Source organism: Rana temporaria, chromosome 2 (genome assembly GCF_905171775.1).
Source record: "Rana temporaria chromosome 2, aRanTem1.1, whole genome shotgun sequence".
Taxonomy (NCBI): domain Eukaryota; kingdom Metazoa; phylum Chordata; class Amphibia; order Anura; family Ranidae; genus Rana; species Rana temporaria.
This window is the reverse complement of record NC_053490.1, coordinates 26,162,303-26,184,327: the sequence shown is the minus strand read 5'-3', so window position 1 is coordinate 26,184,327 and position 22,025 is coordinate 26,162,303. Positions and strand designations below refer to the sequence as shown.

Here is a 22,025-nt window from a genome sequence, read left to right as displayed (position 1 = left end):
CCCCCCAAAAAATTTGGAGCACCAGCCGCCACTGTATCCTACCATTGAAATCCTATTACAAGACCGTGGGTCTCTAAATCGGAGACATTTGGTTTTAGGATGACACTATCTCCTTTGTAAAATTAGCTTTTTTTTTTTCTTTTTTTTTTACGTCTGTCAGGTGGAGGTCTAATTATAATGACAGTTGTGATTTATAAGTATCTGCTGATATATCATGGAAATGTCACCAAAATTGCTGAAAGGCAAATTCCATCTCCTTTTTAATAAGGTTAAGTAATTGACGATGTCTTCAATCCCGTCTGTCAGCAATATCGGTTATACATCACGATGATGTGCCACCATCTTCCAGGAAATACAAGTATATGATCGAGGATAATCAAGTAAACACTGTCATCTAATATGGAAAATCAGCAGTTTTTCACATTTGGAGGAAAAATCAACAAACCGGGATAGAAAGAGTAGCTGGAAGATTGATGGTTCATGAAAAAGTAAACCTTTTAGAGAAATGTGATGTAGAAGAAACGTATTGATGTGGTGCCGAGTTTTTTCACGTAGGAGAAAAGAGCTTGGTGGGCTGTTTGCCTTGTTCCTTGGCAGGAAATTGATATTTTAAAGCGAAACGCCAGTTTTGTTTAGAAAGCAACAAAGTTCTCCATGTCAAATACTGTATAATGGACCCTAATTAGGTCAGCCTTTTAACGCATATATCTCCCATGGATCACAGAATCTTTTACATTTCCCAAATGCCGGGAGGACGTCAACAGACGTCCTCCCCTTCGCGCGCTCCCTTTGTATTTGCAAACACTCGTTTGGACATTTCTTTCTTGCTGTTGTATTTAAAAAAAAAAAATTATTATGCCGCACACACACGATAATTTTTTGGCATAAAAAAAACGTTGTTTTAAAAAAAAGTCATTTAAAATGATGGTGTGTGGGCTTCACATAATTTCTCGGCTTCTGAAAAACGTGCAAAACATTTTTTCGAACATGCTGCATTTTTTAACGACATTTTAAACTATGTCGTTTTTTGGGTTGTAAAAAATGGTCGTGTGTGGGCTAAAACGACGTTAAAAACCCGTGCATGCTCAGAAGCAAGTTATGAGATGGGAGCGCTCGTTCTGGTAAAAACTACCGTTCGTAATGGAGTAAGCACATTCATCACGCTGTAACAGACTAAAAAGCGCGAATCGTCTTTTACTAACATGGAATCAGCAAAAGCAGCCCCAAGGGTGGCGTCATCCGCATTGAACTTCCCCTTTATAGTGCCGTCGTACGCGTTGTACATCACCACGCTTTGCTAGAGCATTTTTTAAAAACGATAGTGTGTGGGCAACGTCGTTTTAATGATGAAGTTTGAAAAAAACATTGTTTTTCTAAATGCCGAAAAACGATCGTGTGTGTACGCGGCATAAGGCTTCTATCGCTAAAAAGAGTTCTGCCGCGTACACACGATCGTTTTTCGGGTTGTAAAAAATGACGTTTTTTTTTTATGTCATTAAAAACGATTGTGTGTGGGCTCCAGAGCATTTTTCACGATGTGAAAAACGACCCTTAAAAATTTCGAACATGCTCTAATTTTCCACGTGGTTTTTAACGTTGGCGTTTTTAACGTCGTAAAAAATTGGCGTGTGTGGGCTTTAACGACGTGAAAAACACGTGCATGCTCAGAAGCAAGTTATGAGACGGGAGCACTCGTTCTGGTAAAACTACCGTTCGTAATGGAGTAAGCACATTCATCACGCTGTAACAGACTGAAAAGTGCGAATCGTCTTTTACTAACACAAAATCAGCAAAAGCAGCCCCAAGGGTGGCGTCATCCGCATGGAACTTCCCCTTTATAGTGTCATTGTACGTGTTGTACGTCACCACGCTTTGCTAAAGCATTTTTTTTCACGATCGTGTGTAGGCAAGTCCGTTTTAACGATCGGGTTGAAAAAAACTTAGTTTTTTCTAGACCATTAAAAATTTCATTTTTTACAACCCGAAAAACGGTTGTGTGTACGCGGCATAAGAAAAAGAAAATACACTTTTTTTTCCTGTTATGACCAGTGTTAATTTTTTTAAAAAAAGTAGTTTTGCTGTAAAAAAAAGTATACATTCCGGCCCGGATTCACATACATTGGCGCATATTTATGCCGGCGTAGCGTGTCTTTTTTAGGCTACGCCGGCGTAGCGCAGAACGGCAAGCACTGGATTCACAAAGCACTCGCCCCCACTCGCTGTTAAAGATACGCTGGGTTTCCTCGGCGTAAGCCAGCGTAGGAGGTAGTGGGCGTGAGCCATGCTAATGAAGCGTGACCCCGTGCAAATGATGGGCCAAGCGTCATAGAAGTACTTAAAACGAACGGCGCATGCGCCGTCCCGTGGACATATCCCAGTGCGCATGCTCAGAATCATGTCGAAACTACTCCCTAAGATACGACGGATCACTGCCTGCGACATGAACGGAACCTACGACTAGCCCTATTCACATGTTACTACGTAAACGACGTAAAAAACGATGGCTGTGTTCCCTGGTGCAGCCATTTGCATTGATGCTGCTGACTTACACCTGCTTTATGCGGCTTAACTTTACGCCGGACGTACGACTTACCTAAACCGCGTATATTAATTCAAATCGTATCAATGGGAGCGCCCCTTGCGGCCAGCGTAATTATGCATCCACGATACGACGGCGTAGAAAACTTACGTCGGTCGGATGAAGTCTATTTTCAGGCGTATCTTGCTTTCAGAGTCAGGCGCATAGATACGACGGCGCACATTTACACTTACGTGGCGTATCTCGAGATACGTCGGCGTAAGTGCTACGTGAATCCGGGTCTTCATTTCTATATTTTGTGCCATTTATAATGACCCTATAATGATGTTTCTTTGGATTTTTTCTAAATTAAATAAAAAATTCATAAAAGTTCAGTGCTCCCCACCACAAACAGCAGAGATCTTTTATTTCCTTCCTTCATCCAGTGATTCGTGCACCTCCACACTCCTCTTCACTCCTCCTCAGATCCAAAATGGTCTCACCCCCCAACTCCCAGAATACTCGTATCCCACATATGGATTACATGAAATAGAAAGACGGATACATAGGCCCGGATTCACAAAGCACTTGCGCCGACGTATCTCCAGATACGCCGCGTAAGTGCAAATATGCGCCGTCGTATCTGTGCGCCGTACCCACAAACTAAGATACGCCTAAAAACAGGCTTCATCCCACCGACATAACTTGCCTATGCCGGCGTAGGGTGGGCGCATACTTACGCCGGACGCATGTGGAGCTCCCTATGATTTTCTATTCAAATATGCAAATGAGGGAGATACGGCGATTCACGAACGGAAGTGAGCCAGACGCAGGCTACGCGATGTGCGCCTAAGTTGTACGTCCGGCGTAAAGTTAAGCCCCATAATGCAGGTGTAACCCAGCAGCAGACGTGGAAAGGTCTGCACCAGGGAACTCAAGCCGGCGTATTTTACGTTGGACGTGAATATGGCTGGGCGTAGGTTACGTTGACGCCGTAGGCAGTGATCCGGCGTATTTTAGGCAGTTGTTCCGACGTGGTTTTGAGCATGCGCAGAGGGATGCGTCCACGTCCCGGCGCATGCGCAGTTCGTTAAACGTACTTGTCTGGCTCTCCAACCCTCATTTGCATGGGGTCACGCCTCATTTGCATGGCTTTGCATGGGGCAAGCCCACTTCCACCTACGCCGGCCTGCGCCTTCGAAACCTACGCCACGCCGACGCAGCTTTGGGACCACTGGCTTCCTGAATTCCGTGCTTGCCTCTCTGCGCTGCGTAGGCGTAGCGTACATTGAGATGCGCTACGGCGGCGTAATGTGCGCCCGCTCTCTGTGAATCCGGGCCATAGTGTTTCCCATTTTAAACCTTTATTTAAATTACACCAATAAAAACTCAATAAAACTTTGAAACCAACATCACGGAAAGGGATAGTCTTCATTGAAATACCCAAAAGATATTATTTGGTCAAACTGGAACCTGGAAAATTGCAAACAAGGAGAATTTATTGACTAAAAATGCACTTACATAGTACCCAGATAAAAAGCATGTACAGGAGATGCCAAAATCCCTTCCTCTAGAAACAAAGATGACCATTGGCCAGTTGTGCATGTGTGGCGGGGAGATTAAACATCACTTCCTGTCCATTTAACACAGTATTACAACAACAGGAAGTAATGGGCTAGCTCTCTAATTGGGTCAGGCAGCAACAAAACATATGTATTTAGAAGAGTGGGAAGAGGTTAGAACAAATTTCAGGTTTTTATCTTTATTTTCCTGTCCCAGTGACACTCACACCCTCTAATTTCTTGACCCAACTATGGGGCAGATCCAGGTAGATCGGCGCATTCTTCCGTCCGGCGTAGCGTATCTAAGATACGCTACGCCGCCGTAACTTACAGTTTTTTTTTGGTATCCTGAAAGAATGTCCGCTGTAAGTTACGGCGGCGTAGTGTAACTTAGGCGGCGTAAGGGCGCGCAATTCAAATCGATGTGATGGGGGCGTGTTTTATGTTAATACGTCGTAACCCGACGTAAATGCGCCGACCGTGGGGGTATCCCAGTGCGCATGCTCGAAATTAAACCGGAACAAGCCAATGCTTACGACGGTGACGTCATTCTACGCAAAGCCCTATTCGCGAACGACTTACGCAAACGATGTAACATTTTCAAAATTCGGGAACGACGGCCATACTTAACATAGGATACGCCTCATATAGCAGGGGTAACTATACGCCGAAAAAAGCCTTACGTAAACGACGTAAAAAAATGCGCCGGCCGGACGTACGTTCGTGGATCGCCGTATCTAGCTAATTTGCATACTCGAAGCGGAATTCGAAGGAAACGCCACCTAGCGGCCAGCGTAAATATGCACTTAAATTCCGACGGCGTACTAAGACGTACGCCTGTCGGATCGATCCCTCATTCAGTCGTATCTTGTTTTGTGTATACAAAACAAAGATACGACGGGGGAACTTTGAAATTACGCGGCGTATCAATAGATACGCCGGCGTAATTCGTTTGTGGATCTGGCCCTCAGTGGCGGTTCGTCCTTAGAGGGCGCTGGAGCGCCGCCCCCTCTGGCTCTCACCGCCACTGAGTGAAATAACATAGATTCATGCATTGCACGAATCTATGTTATTATCGCCGCTGCCGCTGTTATTCAGATGGTCGGCGCTCAATGTCCGGCCATCTGAATAACGCCAGCTGGTTGGCTGTAGGGAATTGTCTATCAAAGCCAACGGCTCTGATAGGCTTTCCCAATACAGCCGGAAGCTTATTCTCGGAGCGCACAGACTGTACGCCCCTTGAATAAGATGACAGGCGTCTCAGCCAATCACGTTGGCCGGTTCTGGCTACCTGTAACCTGATTGGCTGAGACGCCTGTCAGTCATCGAGGGCGGGAGAAGACATCGCGGGACGTGGATGCCTGACTCCAGTAAAGGTAAGTGCCGGGCAGGGGGGGGGAAACGCAATTTACAGGGCACAGTGGGGACAATTGGCACAGCGGCGACCATTAAAGGGCACAGTGGCTGCGTTTAATGGCATGGCACAGTGGTGACAATGGATGGCACAGTGGCTGTGTTTAAAGGCATGGCACAGTAGTGACAATGGATGGCACAGTGGTGACAATGGATGGCACAGTGGCTGCGTTTAATGGCATGGCACAGTGGTGACAATGTATGGCACAGGGGCTGCGTTTAATGGCATGGCACAGTGGTGACAATGTATGGCACAGTGGCTGCATTTAATGGCATGGCACAGTGGTGACAATGGATGGCACAGTGACTGCGTTTAATGGCATGGCACAGTGGTGACAATGTATGGCACAGTGGCTGCGTTTAATGGCATGGCACAGTGGTGACAATAAATGGCACAGTGGTGACAATGGATGGCACAGTGGTGACAATGGATGGCACAGTGGCTGCGTTTAATGGCATGGCACAGTGGTGACAATGGATGGCACAGTGGCTGCATTTAATGGCATGGCACAGTGGTGACAATGGATGGCACAGTGACTGCGTTTAATGGCATGGCACAGTGGTGCGAATTGATGGCACAGTGACTGCATTTGATGGCATGGCACAGTGACTGCGTTTAATGGCATGGCACAGTGGTGCGAATTGATGGCACAGTGGTGCGAATTGATGGCACAGTGACTGCATTTGATGGCATGGCACAGTGACTGCGTTTAATGGCATGGCACAGTGGTGCGAATTGATGGCACAGTGGTGCGAATTGATGGCACAGTGACTGCATTTGATGGCATGGCACAGTGGTGCGAATTGATGGCACAGTGGCTGCATTTGATGGCATGTAACAGTGGCTGCGTTTGGGCACAGTGAGACTGCAATTTTTTTTTTCCTTTGCGCCCCCCCAAAAATTTTGAGCACCAGCCGCCACTGCTGGCCCTATGTCTCCAGATAGAACACATGCAGCTATAAAAACTCGACAAGCGTTCTGACTGTGGCCCACTCCCCAGGACCTCTGGCTCTCTAGCTCCCTTGTTACCTCCTCCTTTTCTCGCCTTCAGGACTTCTCCAGAGCCTCTCCCATCCTCTGGAACTCCCTGACCCCGGTATGTCCTATCAGCCCCTACCCTGTCCACCTTTAAGAGATCCCTGAAATCTCATTTATTCAGGGAAGCCTGTCCCACACCCAAATAACAACTGTCCCCGAGCCACCCTCATCAGTTCATTCTCTGCGGCTATTACATTTTGGACCACCACCCCCTCCCTTTAGAATGTAGGCTCTACGAGCCGGGCACTCCTGTACCTCCTGTACCTTCTGTATTGTACTGTAATTGTGCTGCCCCCCAACCCCTCTTCATTGTAAAGCACTGCGTAAACTGCTGGCTCTATATAAATCGTGTGTAATAATAATATTCATTTTGGCTGTAGTAGGACTTTAACCACTTCCCGCCCGGCCTATGGCCGATTTACGTCCGGGAAGTGGTTATGAAATCCTGACAGGACGTTCTAGAACGTCCTGCAGGATTTCATGCCGCGCGCGCCCGTGGGGGCGCGCATCGCGGCGATCGGTGATGCGGGGTGTCAGTCTTACACCCTGCATCTCCGATCTCGGTAAAGAGCCTCCGGCGGAGACTCTTTACCACGTGATCAGCCGTGTCCAACCACGGCTGATCACGATGTAAACAGGAAGAGCCGCCGATGGCTCTTCCTCACTCGCGTCTGACAGACGCGAGTAGAGGATAGCCGATCGGCGGCTCTCCTGACAGGGGGGGTTAGCGCTGATTGTTTATCAGCGCAGCCCCCCCTCGGATCGCCACATGGACCACCAGGGATGCCCACCCTGGAGCACCAGGGTGGGCAAAAAAAAAAAAAAAGTCTAAAAAATAAATAAAAAAAAAACAAAGAAAAAAGATGCCAGTCAGTGCCCACAAATGGGCACTGACTGGCAACAATCAGTGCTGCCACCCCAGTGTCCATCAGCGCCACCCCAGTGTCCATCAGCGCCACCCCAGTGTCCATCAGTGCCACCCCACAGTGCCCATCCATGCCCAGTGCCCACCTAGCAGTGCCCATCTGTGCCACCCATAAGTATCCATCAGTGCCGCCCATGAGTGCCCATCAGTGCCGCCTATGTGTGCCCATCAGTGCCGCCTATGTGTGCCCATCAGTGCCGCCTATGTGTGCCCATCAGTGCCGCCTATGTGTGCCCATCAGTGCCGCCTATGTGTGCCCATCAGTGTCGCATACCAGCGCCGCCAATCAGTGCCACCTCACCTGTGCCCGTCAGTACTACCTCATCGATGTCCATCAGTGCCATCTCATCGGTGCCCATTAGTGCCGCCATATCAGTGCCCGTAATTGAAAGACAAAACTTATTTACAAAAAAATTAACAGAAAAAAATAAAAATGTAATTTTTTTTCCAAATTTTCAGCCTTTTTTTAGTTGTTGCGCAAAAAAAAAAAATCGCAGAGGTGATCAAATACCACCAAAAGAAAGCTCTATTTGTGGGGAAAAAAGGACGCCAATTTTGTTTGGGTACAGTGTAGCATGACCGCGCAATTGCCATTCAAAGTGCGACAGTGCTGAAAGCTGAAAATTGGCTTGGGCGGGAAGCTGCGTAAGTACCTGGTATGGAAGTGGTTAAGCTATGCTAAAATGAAATGCATTATTGATTGGGAGGCCACTGTAGCATACCATCGGTGTTATTTAGCACACCCATTGCAAATGATAAATTAGGGCATTAAAAGTTTTGCCCTAATGCAGGAACATAGGGCCAGATTCAGGTACATTAGCGCCGGTGTAACGTAAGCCGTTTACGTTACACCACCGCAAGTTTTCAGTTTTAGTGCCCGATCCACAAAGCACTTACCTGGAAACTTGCGGTGGTGTATCGTAAATACGTCCGGCGCAAGGCGGTCCAAATCGAATGGGCGGCTAACATTTAAATTAGCCGCCCTCCCGCGCCGGACCTACTGCGCATGCTCCGTTTCTTAACTCTCGCCGTGCTTTGCGCGAAGTGACGTCATTTTTTCGAATGGCGATGCGCGTAGCGTACTTCCGTATTCCCGTACGTGTTACGCAAACGACGTGAAATTTTAAATTTCGACGAGGGAACGACAACCATACTTTAGACAGCAATACGATTGCTGACTAAAGTTAAGGCACCCAAAACGACGACTAACTTTGCGACGGGAAACTAGACTAGCGGCGACGTAGCGAACGCGGAAAACCGGCGTGGATCGCCGTAACTCCTAATTTGCATACCCGACACTGGTTTACGACGCAAACTCCCCCCAGCGGCGGCCACGGTACTGCATCCTAAGATCCGACAGTGTAAAACAATTACACCTGTCGGATCTTATGGATATCTATGCGTAACTGGTTCTATGAATCAGTCGCATAGATAGAAACAGAGATACGACGGCGTATCAGCAGATACGCCGTCGTATCTCTTTTGTGAATCTGGCCCATAGGATTTACCAGTAGTGAGGACCAATAAAGTCATACCCAAATTCACAATTCAGCTCAAGACTTGCCCCTTCAGTTTGGGTGCCGACTACTGTAGTCTAAGCAATATAAAATAAAATATATCAGCTTCATGCTACTCGTAGCTCTTCTTGCATATTTATTAATTGTCAACAAAATGATTGCATACAGCAATGTCTCCACCTGGTACGCAGCCTTCCTTGACGCGTTTCATCACTCCTGGCTTGCTGACAAGGGTAGGGGAAGCAGACTAGGGTTGGCATGGTAGATAGATATTACATAGACTATAGGTCTGCCGAAAAACAAGTTAATACCCCTGAAAAAATAGAACACGTTTTTCCTTTAAATAAGTATGAATGTCCAGTTTTGGGGAACATCTTGTACTTCAACGACTGTTTAAAGAATGTTTCTTTCTGACAGGGTTTAAGCAAACCACATTAGCTACCATGGAAGCGGGTCAAGCTGACTTTTTATTGCCTTTTAGGGCTGGAAAATCTAAGCACAGCTCAATTTTCTTGTTTTTCTTGCCATTTTAGTTGCATCTAGGTAAGGTTATTGAGAAGGAAAATGATTTTGAAAGTTTATGTCAAAGAGAAGAGTTACAAAGTAAAAGTAAATAAAGTAGAGAGATTAAAGGAGTTGTAAAGTAAAAAAAAAAATCACCTTAATGCAATCTATGCATTAAGGTGAAAAAACATCTGATTCTGCCGCCCTCCCCCCCCAGAGTCCCCGTTATACAGGGAGTGCAGAATTATTAGGCAAATGAGTATTTTGACCACATCATCCTCTTTATGCATGTTGTCTTACTCCAAGCTGTATAGGCTCGAAAGCCTACTACCAATTAAGCATATTAGGTGATGTGCATCTCTGTAATGAGAAGGTGTGTGGTCTAATGACATCAACACCCTATATCAGGTGTGCATAATTATTAGTCAACTTCCTTTCCTTTGGCAAAATGGGTCAAAAGAAGGACTTGACAGGCTCAGAAAAGTCAAAAATAGTGAGATATCTTGCAGAGGAATGCAGCACTCTTAAAATTGCAAAGCTTCTGAAGCGTGATCATCGAACAATCAAGCGTTTCATTCAAAATAGTCAACAGGGTCGCAAGAAGCGTGTGGAAAAACCAAGGCGCAAAATAACTGCCCATGAACTGAGAAAAGTCAAGCGTGCAGCAGCCAAGATGCCACTTGCCACCAGTTTGGCCATATTTCAGAGCTGCAACATCACTGGAATGCCCAAAAGCACAAGGTGTGCAATACTCAGAGACATGGCCAAGGTAAGAAAGGCTGAAAGACGACCACCACTGAACAAGACACACAAGCTGCAACGTCAAGACTGGGCCAAGAAATATCTCAAGACTGATTTTTCTAAGGTTTTATGGACTGATGAAATGAGAGTGAGTCTTGATGGGCCAGATGGATGGGCCCGTGGCTGGATTGGTAAAGGGCAGAGAGCTCCAGTCCGACTCAGACGCCAGCAAGGTGGAGGTGGAGTATTGGTTTGGGCTGGTATCATCAAAGATGAGCTTGTGGGGCCTTTTCGGGTTGAGGATGTAGTCAAGCTCAACTCCCAGTCCTACTGCCAGTTTCTGGAAGACACCTTCTTCAAGCAGTGGTACAGGAAGAAGTCTGCATCCTTCAAGAAAAACATGATTTTCATGCAGGACAATGCTCCATCACACGCGTCCAAGTACTCCACAGCGTGGCTGGCAAGAAAGGGTATAAAAGAAGAAAAACTAATGACATGGCCTCCTTGTTCACCTGATCTGAACCCCATTGAGAACCTGTGGTCCATCATCAAATGTGAGATTTACAAGGAGGGAAAACAGTACACCTCTCTGAACAGTGTCTGGGAGGCTGTGGTTGCTGCTGCACGCAATGTTGATGGTGAACAGATCAAAACACTGACAGAATCCATGGATGGCAGGCTTTTGAGTGTCCTTGAAAAGAAAGGTGGCTATATTGGTCACTGATTTGTTTTTGTTTTGTTTTTGAATGTCAGAAATGTATATTTGTGAATGTTGAGATGTTATATTGGTTTCACTGGTAAAAATAAATAATTGAAATGGGTATATATTTATTTTGTTAAGTTGCCTAATAATTACGCACAGTAATAGTCATCTGCACACACAGATATCCCCCTAAAATAGCTAAAACTAAAAACAAACTAAAAACTACTTCCAAAAATATTCAGCTTTGATATTAATGAGTTTTTTGGGTTCATTGAGAACATGTTTGTTGTTCAATAATAAAATTAATCCTCAAAAATACAACTTGCCTAATAATTCTGCACTCCCTGTACTTACCTGACCCCTCGAAAGTCCCTCGCTCTGTCCCGAGATCCTCTTCGCCACTCAGCCTGGCCGCTGATTGGCTAGAGCAGATGGATTGAGAGCAGTGCAGCTATTGGCTGGCGCTGCTTTCAATCACATCCTGTGACGCGGCGAGCCGAGGGGCGGGGCTGAGTGATACAGCGAGCCGCTATGGCCGCTCGCTGTATCACGGGAGCGCGCCCGCAATTACTCTTTCGCATGACTGTGGTCAGTACTTGCGGGGAGGACCAGAGACAGCCGCCGAGGGACCCCAGAAGATGTGGATTGGGGCCACTCTGTGCAAAACGAACTGAGCACGGAGGGAGACAGGAGTGGAGCACGGAGGGAGACAGGAGTGGAGCACGGAGGGGGACAGGAGCGGAGCACGGAGGGGGACAGGAGCGGAGCACGGAGGGGGACAGGAGCGGAGCACGGAGGGGGACAGGAGCGGAGCACGAAGGGGGACTGGAGTGGAGTACGAAGGGGGACAGGAGCGGAGCACGAAGGGGGACTGGAGTGGAGTACGAAGGGGGACCGGAGCAAGGAGGGGGACAGGAGCGCGGAGGGAAATTTAAGCGAAGCACAGAGGGGAACAGGAGCGGAGCATGGAGAAGGACAGGAGCGGAGCACAGAGGGGGACAGAAATGGAGGATAGAGGGAGGGACCAGAGTGGAACATGGAGGAGGGACAGGAGCAGAGCATGGAGCTGGACAGGATTTGAGCATGGAGGGGGACCAGAGTGGAGCACGGAGGGGGACAGGAGCGGAGCACGGAGGAGGACAGGAGCGGAGCGCGGAGGAGGACAGGAGCGGAGCACGGAGCGGGACAGGAAAGGAGCATGGAGCGGGACAGGAGCAGAGTGCGGAGGGGGACCAGAGGAGCATGGTGGAGGACACAGAGGGAGACTGGAGGAGGATACGGGGGCAGTCGGGGACAATTGGTGCAGCAGTGGGGGGAGTTACAATCACTGATCTCCCTGTATAGATTTTAATAAAGCAGCTGAAAGTCACGGGAGGGAATGGAGAAGAAGCATCTATCAGCTGCTTTATTAAAATCTATACATGAAGATCGGTGCTTGTAACTTCCCCACCGATCATCCCTGACTGCCCAGGTATCAGATCAAGCATCGGAGCACGAGTACTCAGGCAAATGCCCGGTATCGTCACTGATACCAAAACTAGTATCCCTACCAACCAACCTGCAAAACAACCGAATTGGACCTGTCTAACAGTTTACGTTAAAAACACATTTGTAAATAAATGCGTAAGAAATAGTGCCCACGCAAAGGGACCTCTGTATATACTGTGGTCTCAACTCTAAGGGCCAGATCCACAGAGAGATTACGCCGGCGTATTTTCAAATTTCCCGCGTCGTATCTTTAGTTTAAATCCTCAAACCAAGATACAACGGCATCTGGGTTAGATCCGACAGGCGTACCGCTTCGGATCGTAGATGCAATACTTCGGCGTCCGCTGGGTGGAGTTTGCGTAGTTTTCCGCGTCGGGTATGCAAATTGGCTATTTCCGACGATCCACGAACGTACGCGCGGCCATTGCATTCTCTTACGTCGTCTCTAGTCGGCTTTTTCCGGCGTATAGTTAAAGCTGCTTTTTTGCGGCGTATAGTTAGATTTGCCATGTTAAGTATGGCCGTCGTTCCCGCGTCGAAATTTGAATTTTTTTTTGTTGCGTAAGTCGTCCGTGAATCGGGATGGACGTAAATCACGTCTAAGTTAAAAAAAATGACGTCGTTGCGACGTCATTTAGCGCAATGCACGGCGGGAAATTTAGAAACGGAGCATGCGCAGTTCATTCGGCGCGGGGACGCGCTTCATTTAAATGAAACACGCCCCCTAATCGCCGATTTGAATTACGCGGCGTTACGCCGCAGAGATAGACTACGCCGCCGTAACTTTCCGCGCGCAATCTTTCAGGATTCGAACCAAAGCGGGGAAAGTTACGGCGGCGTAGTGTATCTCTTATACACTGCGCGGGTGCAGATCTCTGTGGCGGCGTAACGTATCTCATTTACGTTACGCCGCCGCAAGTTTTACGGGCAAGTGCTTGATTCACAAAGCACTTGCCTGTAAAGTTGCGGCGGCGTAGCGTAAATCCCCCGGCGCAAGCCCGCCTAATTCATATGATCCGGGTAGGAGGCGTGGATCATTTAAATTAGGTGCGTTCCCGCGCCGAACGTACTGCGCATGCGCCGTCCCTAAAATTTCCCGACGTGCATTGCGCTAAATGACGTCGCAAGGACGTCATTGGTTTCGACGTGAACGTAAATGCCGTCCAGCCCCATTCACGGACGACTTACGCAAACAACGTAAATTTTTCAATTTCGACGCGGGAATGACGGCCATATTTAACATTGGTTGCCCCTCATATAGCAGGGGCAACTTTACGCGTCGCAAATCTAACGTAAACGTCGTATCTTCACTGCGTCGACCGCGCGTACGTTCGGGAATTCACGTATTTTGCTAATTTGCATACTCGATCGGGAAAACGACGGAGGCGACACCTAGCGGCGAAAAAGAAAATTGCATTTAAGATCCGACAGCGTAAGAGCCTTACGCCTGTCGGATCTAATGGTTATCTATGCGTAACTGATTCTAAGAATCAGTCGCATAGATACGACGGCCCAGATTAGGACTTACGACGGCGCACATTGCGTTGTGCCGTCGTAAGCCCTTTCAGAATCTGGGCCACAGTGTATAAGAATGTACAGATTTAATGCAGGCATGCCTTGGCTAAACTGGCTGAAATTATATGTTTGCATTAATAAAGTAGGAACATAAAATTTGTATTCCGTGCATATGAAGAAAAAAACACATACGTGCTTCCTGTCTATTTTTTTTTTTTTTTTATAATTTTTCATATTTCATTGTTTTTATGTTGTATTGTGTCAAATCTTCTGTCAGTTTGATTAGCATCAGAATAGAGCCCAAGAGAGGAATAAATGACACGAGTGCTATTTTCATGTCATTCCCTTGGTGAAGAGCGGAGTGAAATGTTCTGTTTCCCGTGTGCTCATTGTGTAGAAAAAAATAAATGAAGAGCTCAGATATGATAACATTGTCTGCAATAGCAATGTGGTTTGCTGAACATTAACTACTTAAGCCCCAAACCATTTTGTTGCTAAAGGACCAGGACCCTTTTTGCGATTCGGCACTGCGTCGCTTTAACTGACAATTGCGCGATCGTGCGACGTGGCTCCCAAACAAAATTGGCGTCCTTTTTTTCCCACAAATAGAGCTTTCTTTTGGTGGTATTTGATCACCTCTGTGGTTTTTATATTTTGCGCTATAAACTTTAAAAATAGAGCGACAATTTTGAAAAAAATTCAATATTTTTTACTTTTTGTTATAATAAATATCCCCAAATAATATATAAAAAAAACGTTTTTCCTCAGTTTAGGCCGATATGTATTTTTCTACATATTTTTGGTAAAAAAAAACACAATAAGCGTTTATTGATTGGTTTTGCGCAAAAGTTATAGCGTCTTCAAAATAGGGGATAGATTTATGGCATTTTTATTAATATTTTTTTTTTACTAGTAATAGCGGCGATCAGCGATTTTTATCGTGACTGCGACATTATGGCGGACACATCGGACACTTTTGACACTATTTTGGGACCGAAGTAATTAAAAAATGCACTAATTACTGTGAAAATTACACTGGCAGTGAAGGGGTTAACCTGTAGGGGGCGCCAAAGGGGTTAAGTGTGACCTAATGAGTGATTCTTACTGTGTGGGGGCGTGGCTTGGCGTGTGACGTCACTGATCGTCGTTCCCTATGACAGGGAACAGACGATCAGTGATAGTCTGACTAGGAAGCACAGGGAGAGGTTTGTTTACACTTCCCTCTCTCCGTTCTTCAGCTCTGTGACCCGATCGCGAAACACCGGCGGGGATCAGGTCTGCGGGTCCCGCGGGTGCGGTCACGGAGTACCCGACCGGGTCGCGAGAACGTCGCCGGCGACGCGCGTGCGACCCATGGCTGTGCATATTAAATGGGATGTACTTGTACACCAATATGCGCAGCCGTGCCATTCTGCCGACGTACATGGGCGTGCGGCGGTCGGCAAGCAGTTAAAGAGGAGTTCCACCCAAATTTGGAACTTCCTCTTAACCCACTCCTCTCCCCCTTACATGCCACATTTGGCATGTAATTTTTTTTGGGGGGGGAGTGGGGGCTTCAGCACGAGTGGGACTTCCTGTCCCACTTCCTCCTTCCTGTAGGCGACTAAGCTTAATCGCCTTCAGGAAGTGGCTGCTGTAGGCGATCGCCTAGGACACGTCACAGGTCCTAGGCGATCTCCTGGCCAATTACACGGCGCCGCGCCGCGCCGCTCGCGCATGCGCAGTGCCGCTCGCGCATGCGCAGTGGGTGCCCGGCCGTGAAGCCGAAAGCTGTCACGGCCGGGTGCCCACACTGAAAATGAAGACGCCGGCCGGGGAGGGGGGGAGAGGAGCGGAGCCCCGGCCGGCGTGTCGCTGGAGCGCTGGAGCAGGTAAGTGCCTGTTTATTAAAAGCCAGCAGCTACACTTTTTGTTGCTGCTGACTTTTAATAAACATACAAATGGCTGGAACTCCCCTTTAAAGGGGCATTAGACCCCAAAAGCGAACATTCACTATATTGCAGCTTACCATTTCTTAGGGTCCTTCCACTCGGGTGTATCATCTGTTCATTTTTTATCCATCTATTGACAGCAATGCAATCCTATGAGCAAACGGATGTAAACGGATCATCACCGTTTACATCTGCATCCGTTCAGGTCCATTTTTAACAGAACAGATCTGTATTTTTGTTCCATTGAAAAGAAAACGAATGTAAATGGACAAACGGTTTGTTTTTGCATTGGTTGTTAGGAGCTGGCATGCTAACTAGTCACTAGTGACCTCCGGAAGATTTACCCCCCTTCATAACCCATAGCCATACGGCACTGCGTTACTTTAACGGACAATTATGCGGTCGTGTCCCTTTTTCCCCACAAATAGAGCTTTATTTTGGTGGTATTTGATCACCTCTGCGGGTTTTATTTTTGCGCTATAAGCGGAAAAAACAGACAATTTAAAAAAGAAAAACTATATTTTTTACTTTCTTTTTACATATCCAATAATTTTTTTTTTTAAATCAAATTTCTTCATAAATTTAGGCCAATACGTATTCTGCTACATGTTTTTGGCAAAAAAATCCCAATAAGTGTATAATTATTGGTTAACGGGAACGGTATAGCGTCTACAACAGGGGTCTCAAACTGGCGGCCCTCCAGCTGTTGTGAGACTACAAGTCCCATAAGGCATTGCAAGGCGGACAGTTACAGGCATGACTCCCACAGGCAGAGGCATGATGGGACTTGTAGTTTCGCAACAGCCGGAGGGCTGCCAGTTTGCGACCCCTGCTTTACAAACTATGGGATATACAGTAAACTGACATTTTTATTTACTTATTTTTTTTACTAGTTATGGCGGCGATCAGCAACTTATAGTGGGACTGCAATATTGCGGCGGACAATCCGAATCTTTTAACACTTTTTTGGCAACCAGTGACACTAATACAGTAATCAGTGCTAAAAATATGCACTGTCACTGTCACTGTACTAATGACACTGGCTGGTAAGGGGTTAAACATCTATGGCAATTAAAGGGTTAAATGTATGCCTAGCCTTTGTTTTGATTTGATGTACACAGTGTGCTGTTTTTGCTAGGGGGAGAAATGGATTCTAGTCCCTGCTGGAACACAGAATCCATACCCCCCCCCCCCCCGTCAGAACGGTGATCTGTCTGGTTTTCATAGGCAGATCGCCATTCTGTGTTCTTTACTGACAGTCGGCAGGTGCTGGAGCACATTAAGCGCCCAGGACCAGCAGATCGGCTTCTGCTGTGAGTATTGACACTGTGCACGCACAACTGTGTGGCACATTGTCGGCTATAGTGCGCAGGCGCCGTCTACAGCTGATCGTGAATTCTGATGTTCGGAAGCTTTCGGCACTGCGAATGGCACAAAGCAAATCAGCACTGTCCAGACAGAGGGTCAGGGGTCCTGCAACTTAATAGGGCAAGTAGACATTCGTTAAAAAATAATTTGGAACAAAACAAATCGCACATTTATTTCGTTCCGAATATATTTTTTTTATGAATTGCGACAAATTTGTTAATTTGGAAATATCAGATCTAACGAAAACCCGTTTACCTAACTTTTCTAAATATTCGTAAATTTGAATATTTGAAAATCCATAAATTCGTAAATTCATAAATTCGGAAATTCGAAAACCCAAAAATTCTAAAATCTGAAATAATAACGAACTAATAATAACTTAACTATTACTACATATTACATTATAGGTATTGGAATTTCCTTTCAAATTTGGCTGTCAGTGAACATAATAACGAATACGAATTTATCCGAAAGTTATGGATTATCTAAAATAACGAATGCCGTATATCTAAACAAATAGAATGTAACGGATTAATAATATTAATAAAACAAAAATAATAATAAAACCTTTTTATTATTATTATCATTAATTTGTTCTGTTCCATTTGTTTAAATGCGACATTCGCTATTTCGGGTAATTCGTAACTTCAAGTAAATTCGTATTCGTTACATTCACTAACAGCCAACTTTAAAGGAAAATTACAATGTCCCGGATTCACAAAGCACTTACGCCGACGTATCTCGAGATACGCCGCGTAAGTGTAACTATGCGCCGTCGTATCTGTGCGCCGTGCCCACAAAACTAGATACGCCTGAAAATAGGCTTCCTACGACCGACGTAACTTGCCTACGCCGTCGTATCGTGGGCGCATAGTTACGCCGGGCGCATTTGCCCTCCCATAGATTTTCTATGCACATATGCAAATGAGGGAGATACGCCGATTCACAAACGTAGTTGCGCCCGGCGCATTATATACGCGGTTTGCGTAAGTCATACGTCCGGCGTAAAGTTATTCCACATATAGGAGGCGCAACTCATGCAAAGGTATGGACCAGGGAACACAGCCGTCGTATTTTACATTGTTTAGATAGTTCGTGAATATGGCTAGGCGTAGGTCATGTTCACGTCGTAGGCAGTGATTCGACGTATCTTAGGCAGTTGTTTTGACGTGATTCTGAGCATGCGCACTGGGATTCGTTCACGGGACGGCGCATGCGCCGTATGTTATTCGTATCTTTATGACGCTCAATCCATCATTTACATGGGGTCACGCCTCATTTGCATGGCTTACGCTTCCTTACACTTACGACGAGTTACGACTAAGAAACCCAGCGTAGATTTGGAGGCAAGTGCTTTGTGAATCCAGTGCTTGCCTCTGTGCGCTGCGTCGGCGTAGTGTATATTAGATACGCTACGGCGGCATAAGTATGCGCCGATGTCTGTGAATCCGGGCCAATATCTATAATTTAATAGTTGGTTATTATTAGTTAGTTATTCTTTCGGATTTTCTTTCTTATTTTCAGATTTATGAATTTACAAATTTTCGAATTTACAAATTTTCAATTTTACAAATTTTTTCATTTACAAATTTAAGAATTGCGATCATAACGAATGAACAGAAAAACAAAAAACGAATGAAACAAAAACAAACACATTTTGGGACAGTGACCATATCTACCTACAAGCTATAACCAGTGCTCGGCCGGTTACTGATAGAATTCACAAGACTGCTGTATACTGCTGATGAGAAAAGGTACTGTATTTATCGCGGTATAACGCGCTCCCGCGTATACCGCGCACCCCTAAAGTTGCCCCGAATCCTGTGGAAAAAGATTTTTTTGTACTTACAGTTTTGGTGTCTTGCGCGGCGTCCATCGGCGGCCTCGTCGGGTCCGGCGTCCCTCTGCGGCTTCGGGTGTCCTCTTCGTCGGATCCGGCGTCCGTCTGCGGCTTCGGGTGTCCTCTTCGTCGGGTCCGGCGTCCTTCTGCGGCTTCGGGTGTCCTCTTTGTCGGGTCCGGCGTCCGTCTGCGGCTTCGGGTGTCCTCTTCGTCGGGTCCTCGCGTCCTCCCCGCTCGTTTCCCGCGGAGTTTGAATACTGCGCCGACATATACAGCGTGCCGTACACTCGTGTATTGTCGGCAATGCTCGGCAACTCTCGCGCTGACGTCCTGTACGTCCAGGACGTGAGCGCGGAAGGAGCCGAGACTGCCCGACTATACCCGAGTGTACTGCGCTCGGTATATGTCGCGCAGTATTCAAAACTCGGCGCGGGAAAGCGGGTATCGGCGTATACCGCGCACCCACGATTTTGCCCTGATTTTCAGGGCAAAAAAGTGCGCGGTATACGCCGATAAATACGGTAATTACCAGTTTATATTTACTAAAATAATTGCATTTCCATGTTCTGTGGGAGACCAGATATAGTGAATGCAGGTTCCTGGGTTTAGTAACACTTTAACGCTATTGACAGTGCATCATATTTGTATTATTTTTTAATTTTGCTTAGAGTTATACTTTTAGTTAATAATTAGTCCCGCACACATCTTTGCATTAGATAAATATAGTCCTCCTAACTCATTTCATACATTCTTGTAGGGTTGAAAGAAGAGAGAGAGCGCGGTTGAAGACTGTGAAATTTAATGCAAAGCCTGGAGTCATTGATTCTAAAGGGGTAAGTAGAGAAAAAAATATATAGAAATAAAAAATATAAGTGTATTGAAATTGCTTTATAGTACAAGTGGTAAATCTTTACCGACATGCGTTATTATGGTATATAGTGCTGAACGTTTATAAAGCGGTTTAAGTAAAATACCTTAATACTAGTCAAACACCATAAAATGACAGTATACAATCATACAAATCCATCAATAAACCCTAAAACAATATAAATTCATCCAAATCAATTTGAATGAAATAAATATGGTATTTTTGAAACAAAAGAGTAGTGGTGATAAATATGCCAAATGAGAACAAAGTCAGAATAAAAATCTATATACATTTTATTACACATAAAACGTTGTATTAAAATAAAAAAAAAACAATATTAAAAACATACATATGCATAAAGAAACCTTTTGATTAATACAAAAATATGTAAATGTGATGGATACATGAGAATGAAATAAATGTCAATGAATTAAAAAATACACAGTGGAACCTTGGTTTATGAGTAACAAGCGTTTTGAAAGAGGAGTAACTTTTTTTTTTTTTAAATCCTGACTCAGTTTGCGAGTGTTGTCTCACGAAACAAGCAGAATTCAAGCTAATGGGGTGTGCAGTAACGCATTTGGCCAGAAGTGTGGGGGCACCTATGAAACTCAGAACTATTCGGAGCCATTTGGAAATACTCGGAATTACTCAGTTGCCCAGTGTTTCCGAGCCTTTCCGATAGGGTGGTCCCGATACCACTTTCTTAAAGTGGAGGTTTACCCAAAAGTGAACCTCTGCTATTCAGAACCTTCCCACCCTCCGGTGTAACATTTGACACCTTATAGGGGGGAGAGGGTGCAGATACCTGTATAAAACAGGTATTTGCACCACTTCCTGGTATAGCCTTTCACGGGAGTTCCGCCCCTTAATGTCACCATCCCCCCCCCCCGTTGTGTTCTGGGAAACACACGGCTCCCAGAACACAACGGGGACCAGTGACCATGCGCAGTAGAGAACCGGGCAGTGAAGCCGCATCGCTTCACTTCCCGATTCGCTCACTATGGATGGTGGCGGGGTAGCCGAGAGCCGAGCGGTAGCTGCTGGCTTTTAAAAAAAAAATTCAGGTGAACCCCCGCTTTAAGACCGAGTACAAGTACCGATACTTTTTTTTAAGTACTCGCCGATACCGATTACCGATACTTTTTTTTATGTCATGTGACAGTGGCACATGTGTCAGTATTTTTTTTTTTTTTTACTATTTTTTGTTATGTTTTTTACAGTGCTCTCTTCTTCTTCTTCTTTATTTTTTTAGGGGGGGGTGGATTGTGTCAGTGTGTTTTTTTTTATTGAAATTTGTATTATTTTTTACAATTCTTTTTTATTGCACTTTTATTTCTTTTTTTTATCAGCCCTGTTGGGGGTCTTTGGTGAGATATCAGGGGTCTTAACAGACCTCTGACATCTCCCCTTTGAGACAGAGAACGGGACTGAGGACACAGATTCCCCAGTCCCTTTCTCTGCAGCCTCAGATAAAATGAATGGAGAGAAGCTCCTCTCCATTCATAAACTAAAGCATCGTAAACACAGGTTACGATGTTTCAGTTATGTGAATGAACAGAGTCAGCGATCACTGACTCTGTACATTTGGAAAAGGAAGGAGCCGGATTTAGCGGCTCCTACCTCCGCCCTCCATCCTGATAGATCGAGAGGGTGGAGGAGGACATTTAGGGGGACACTGAGCACGGAGGGGGAGAGCAGCAGGAGGGGGACACAGAGCACGGACAGGGACATGGACCCGGAGGGGGAGAGCAGCACAGAGGGGGACACGAAGCACGGACGGGGACATGGACCCGGAGGGGATATGGAGCATGGATAGCAGTACGGAGAGGGACTAGGACCCAGGGGGGGAAAGCAGCATGGAGGGGGACACGGACCCGGAGGGGGGGAGCAGCACGGAGGGGGACACGGAGCATAGACAGGGACCCGGAGGGGCATACGGAGCACGGACCCGGAGGCACGGAGAGGGACAAGGACCCAGGGGGGGAGAACAGCATGGAGGGGGACACAGACCCGTGGGGGGAACACAGAGCATGGAGGGGGACACGGACCCGGAGGGGGAGAGCAGCACGGAGGGGGACACGGACCCGGAG

At 46.3% G+C, this 22,025-nt stretch overlaps 1 protein-coding gene across 5 annotated transcripts in view; it reads left to right on the top strand.

Annotated features, from left to right (window-relative positions):
- DLG2 (discs large MAGUK scaffold protein 2) overlaps positions 1-22,025 on the top strand; it is a 2,211,856-nt gene that overhangs the window by 2,061,701 nt on the left and 128,130 nt on the right. For all 5 annotated transcript variants that reach the window (XM_040339977.1, XM_040339976.1, XM_040339980.1 and 2 more), the window contains one exon: positions 19,822-19,897. In XM_040339977.1, coding sequence (XP_040195911.1) covers positions 19,822-19,897 — 76 coding nt within the window. The remainder of the gene's footprint in view (positions 1-19,821; positions 19,898-22,025) is intronic.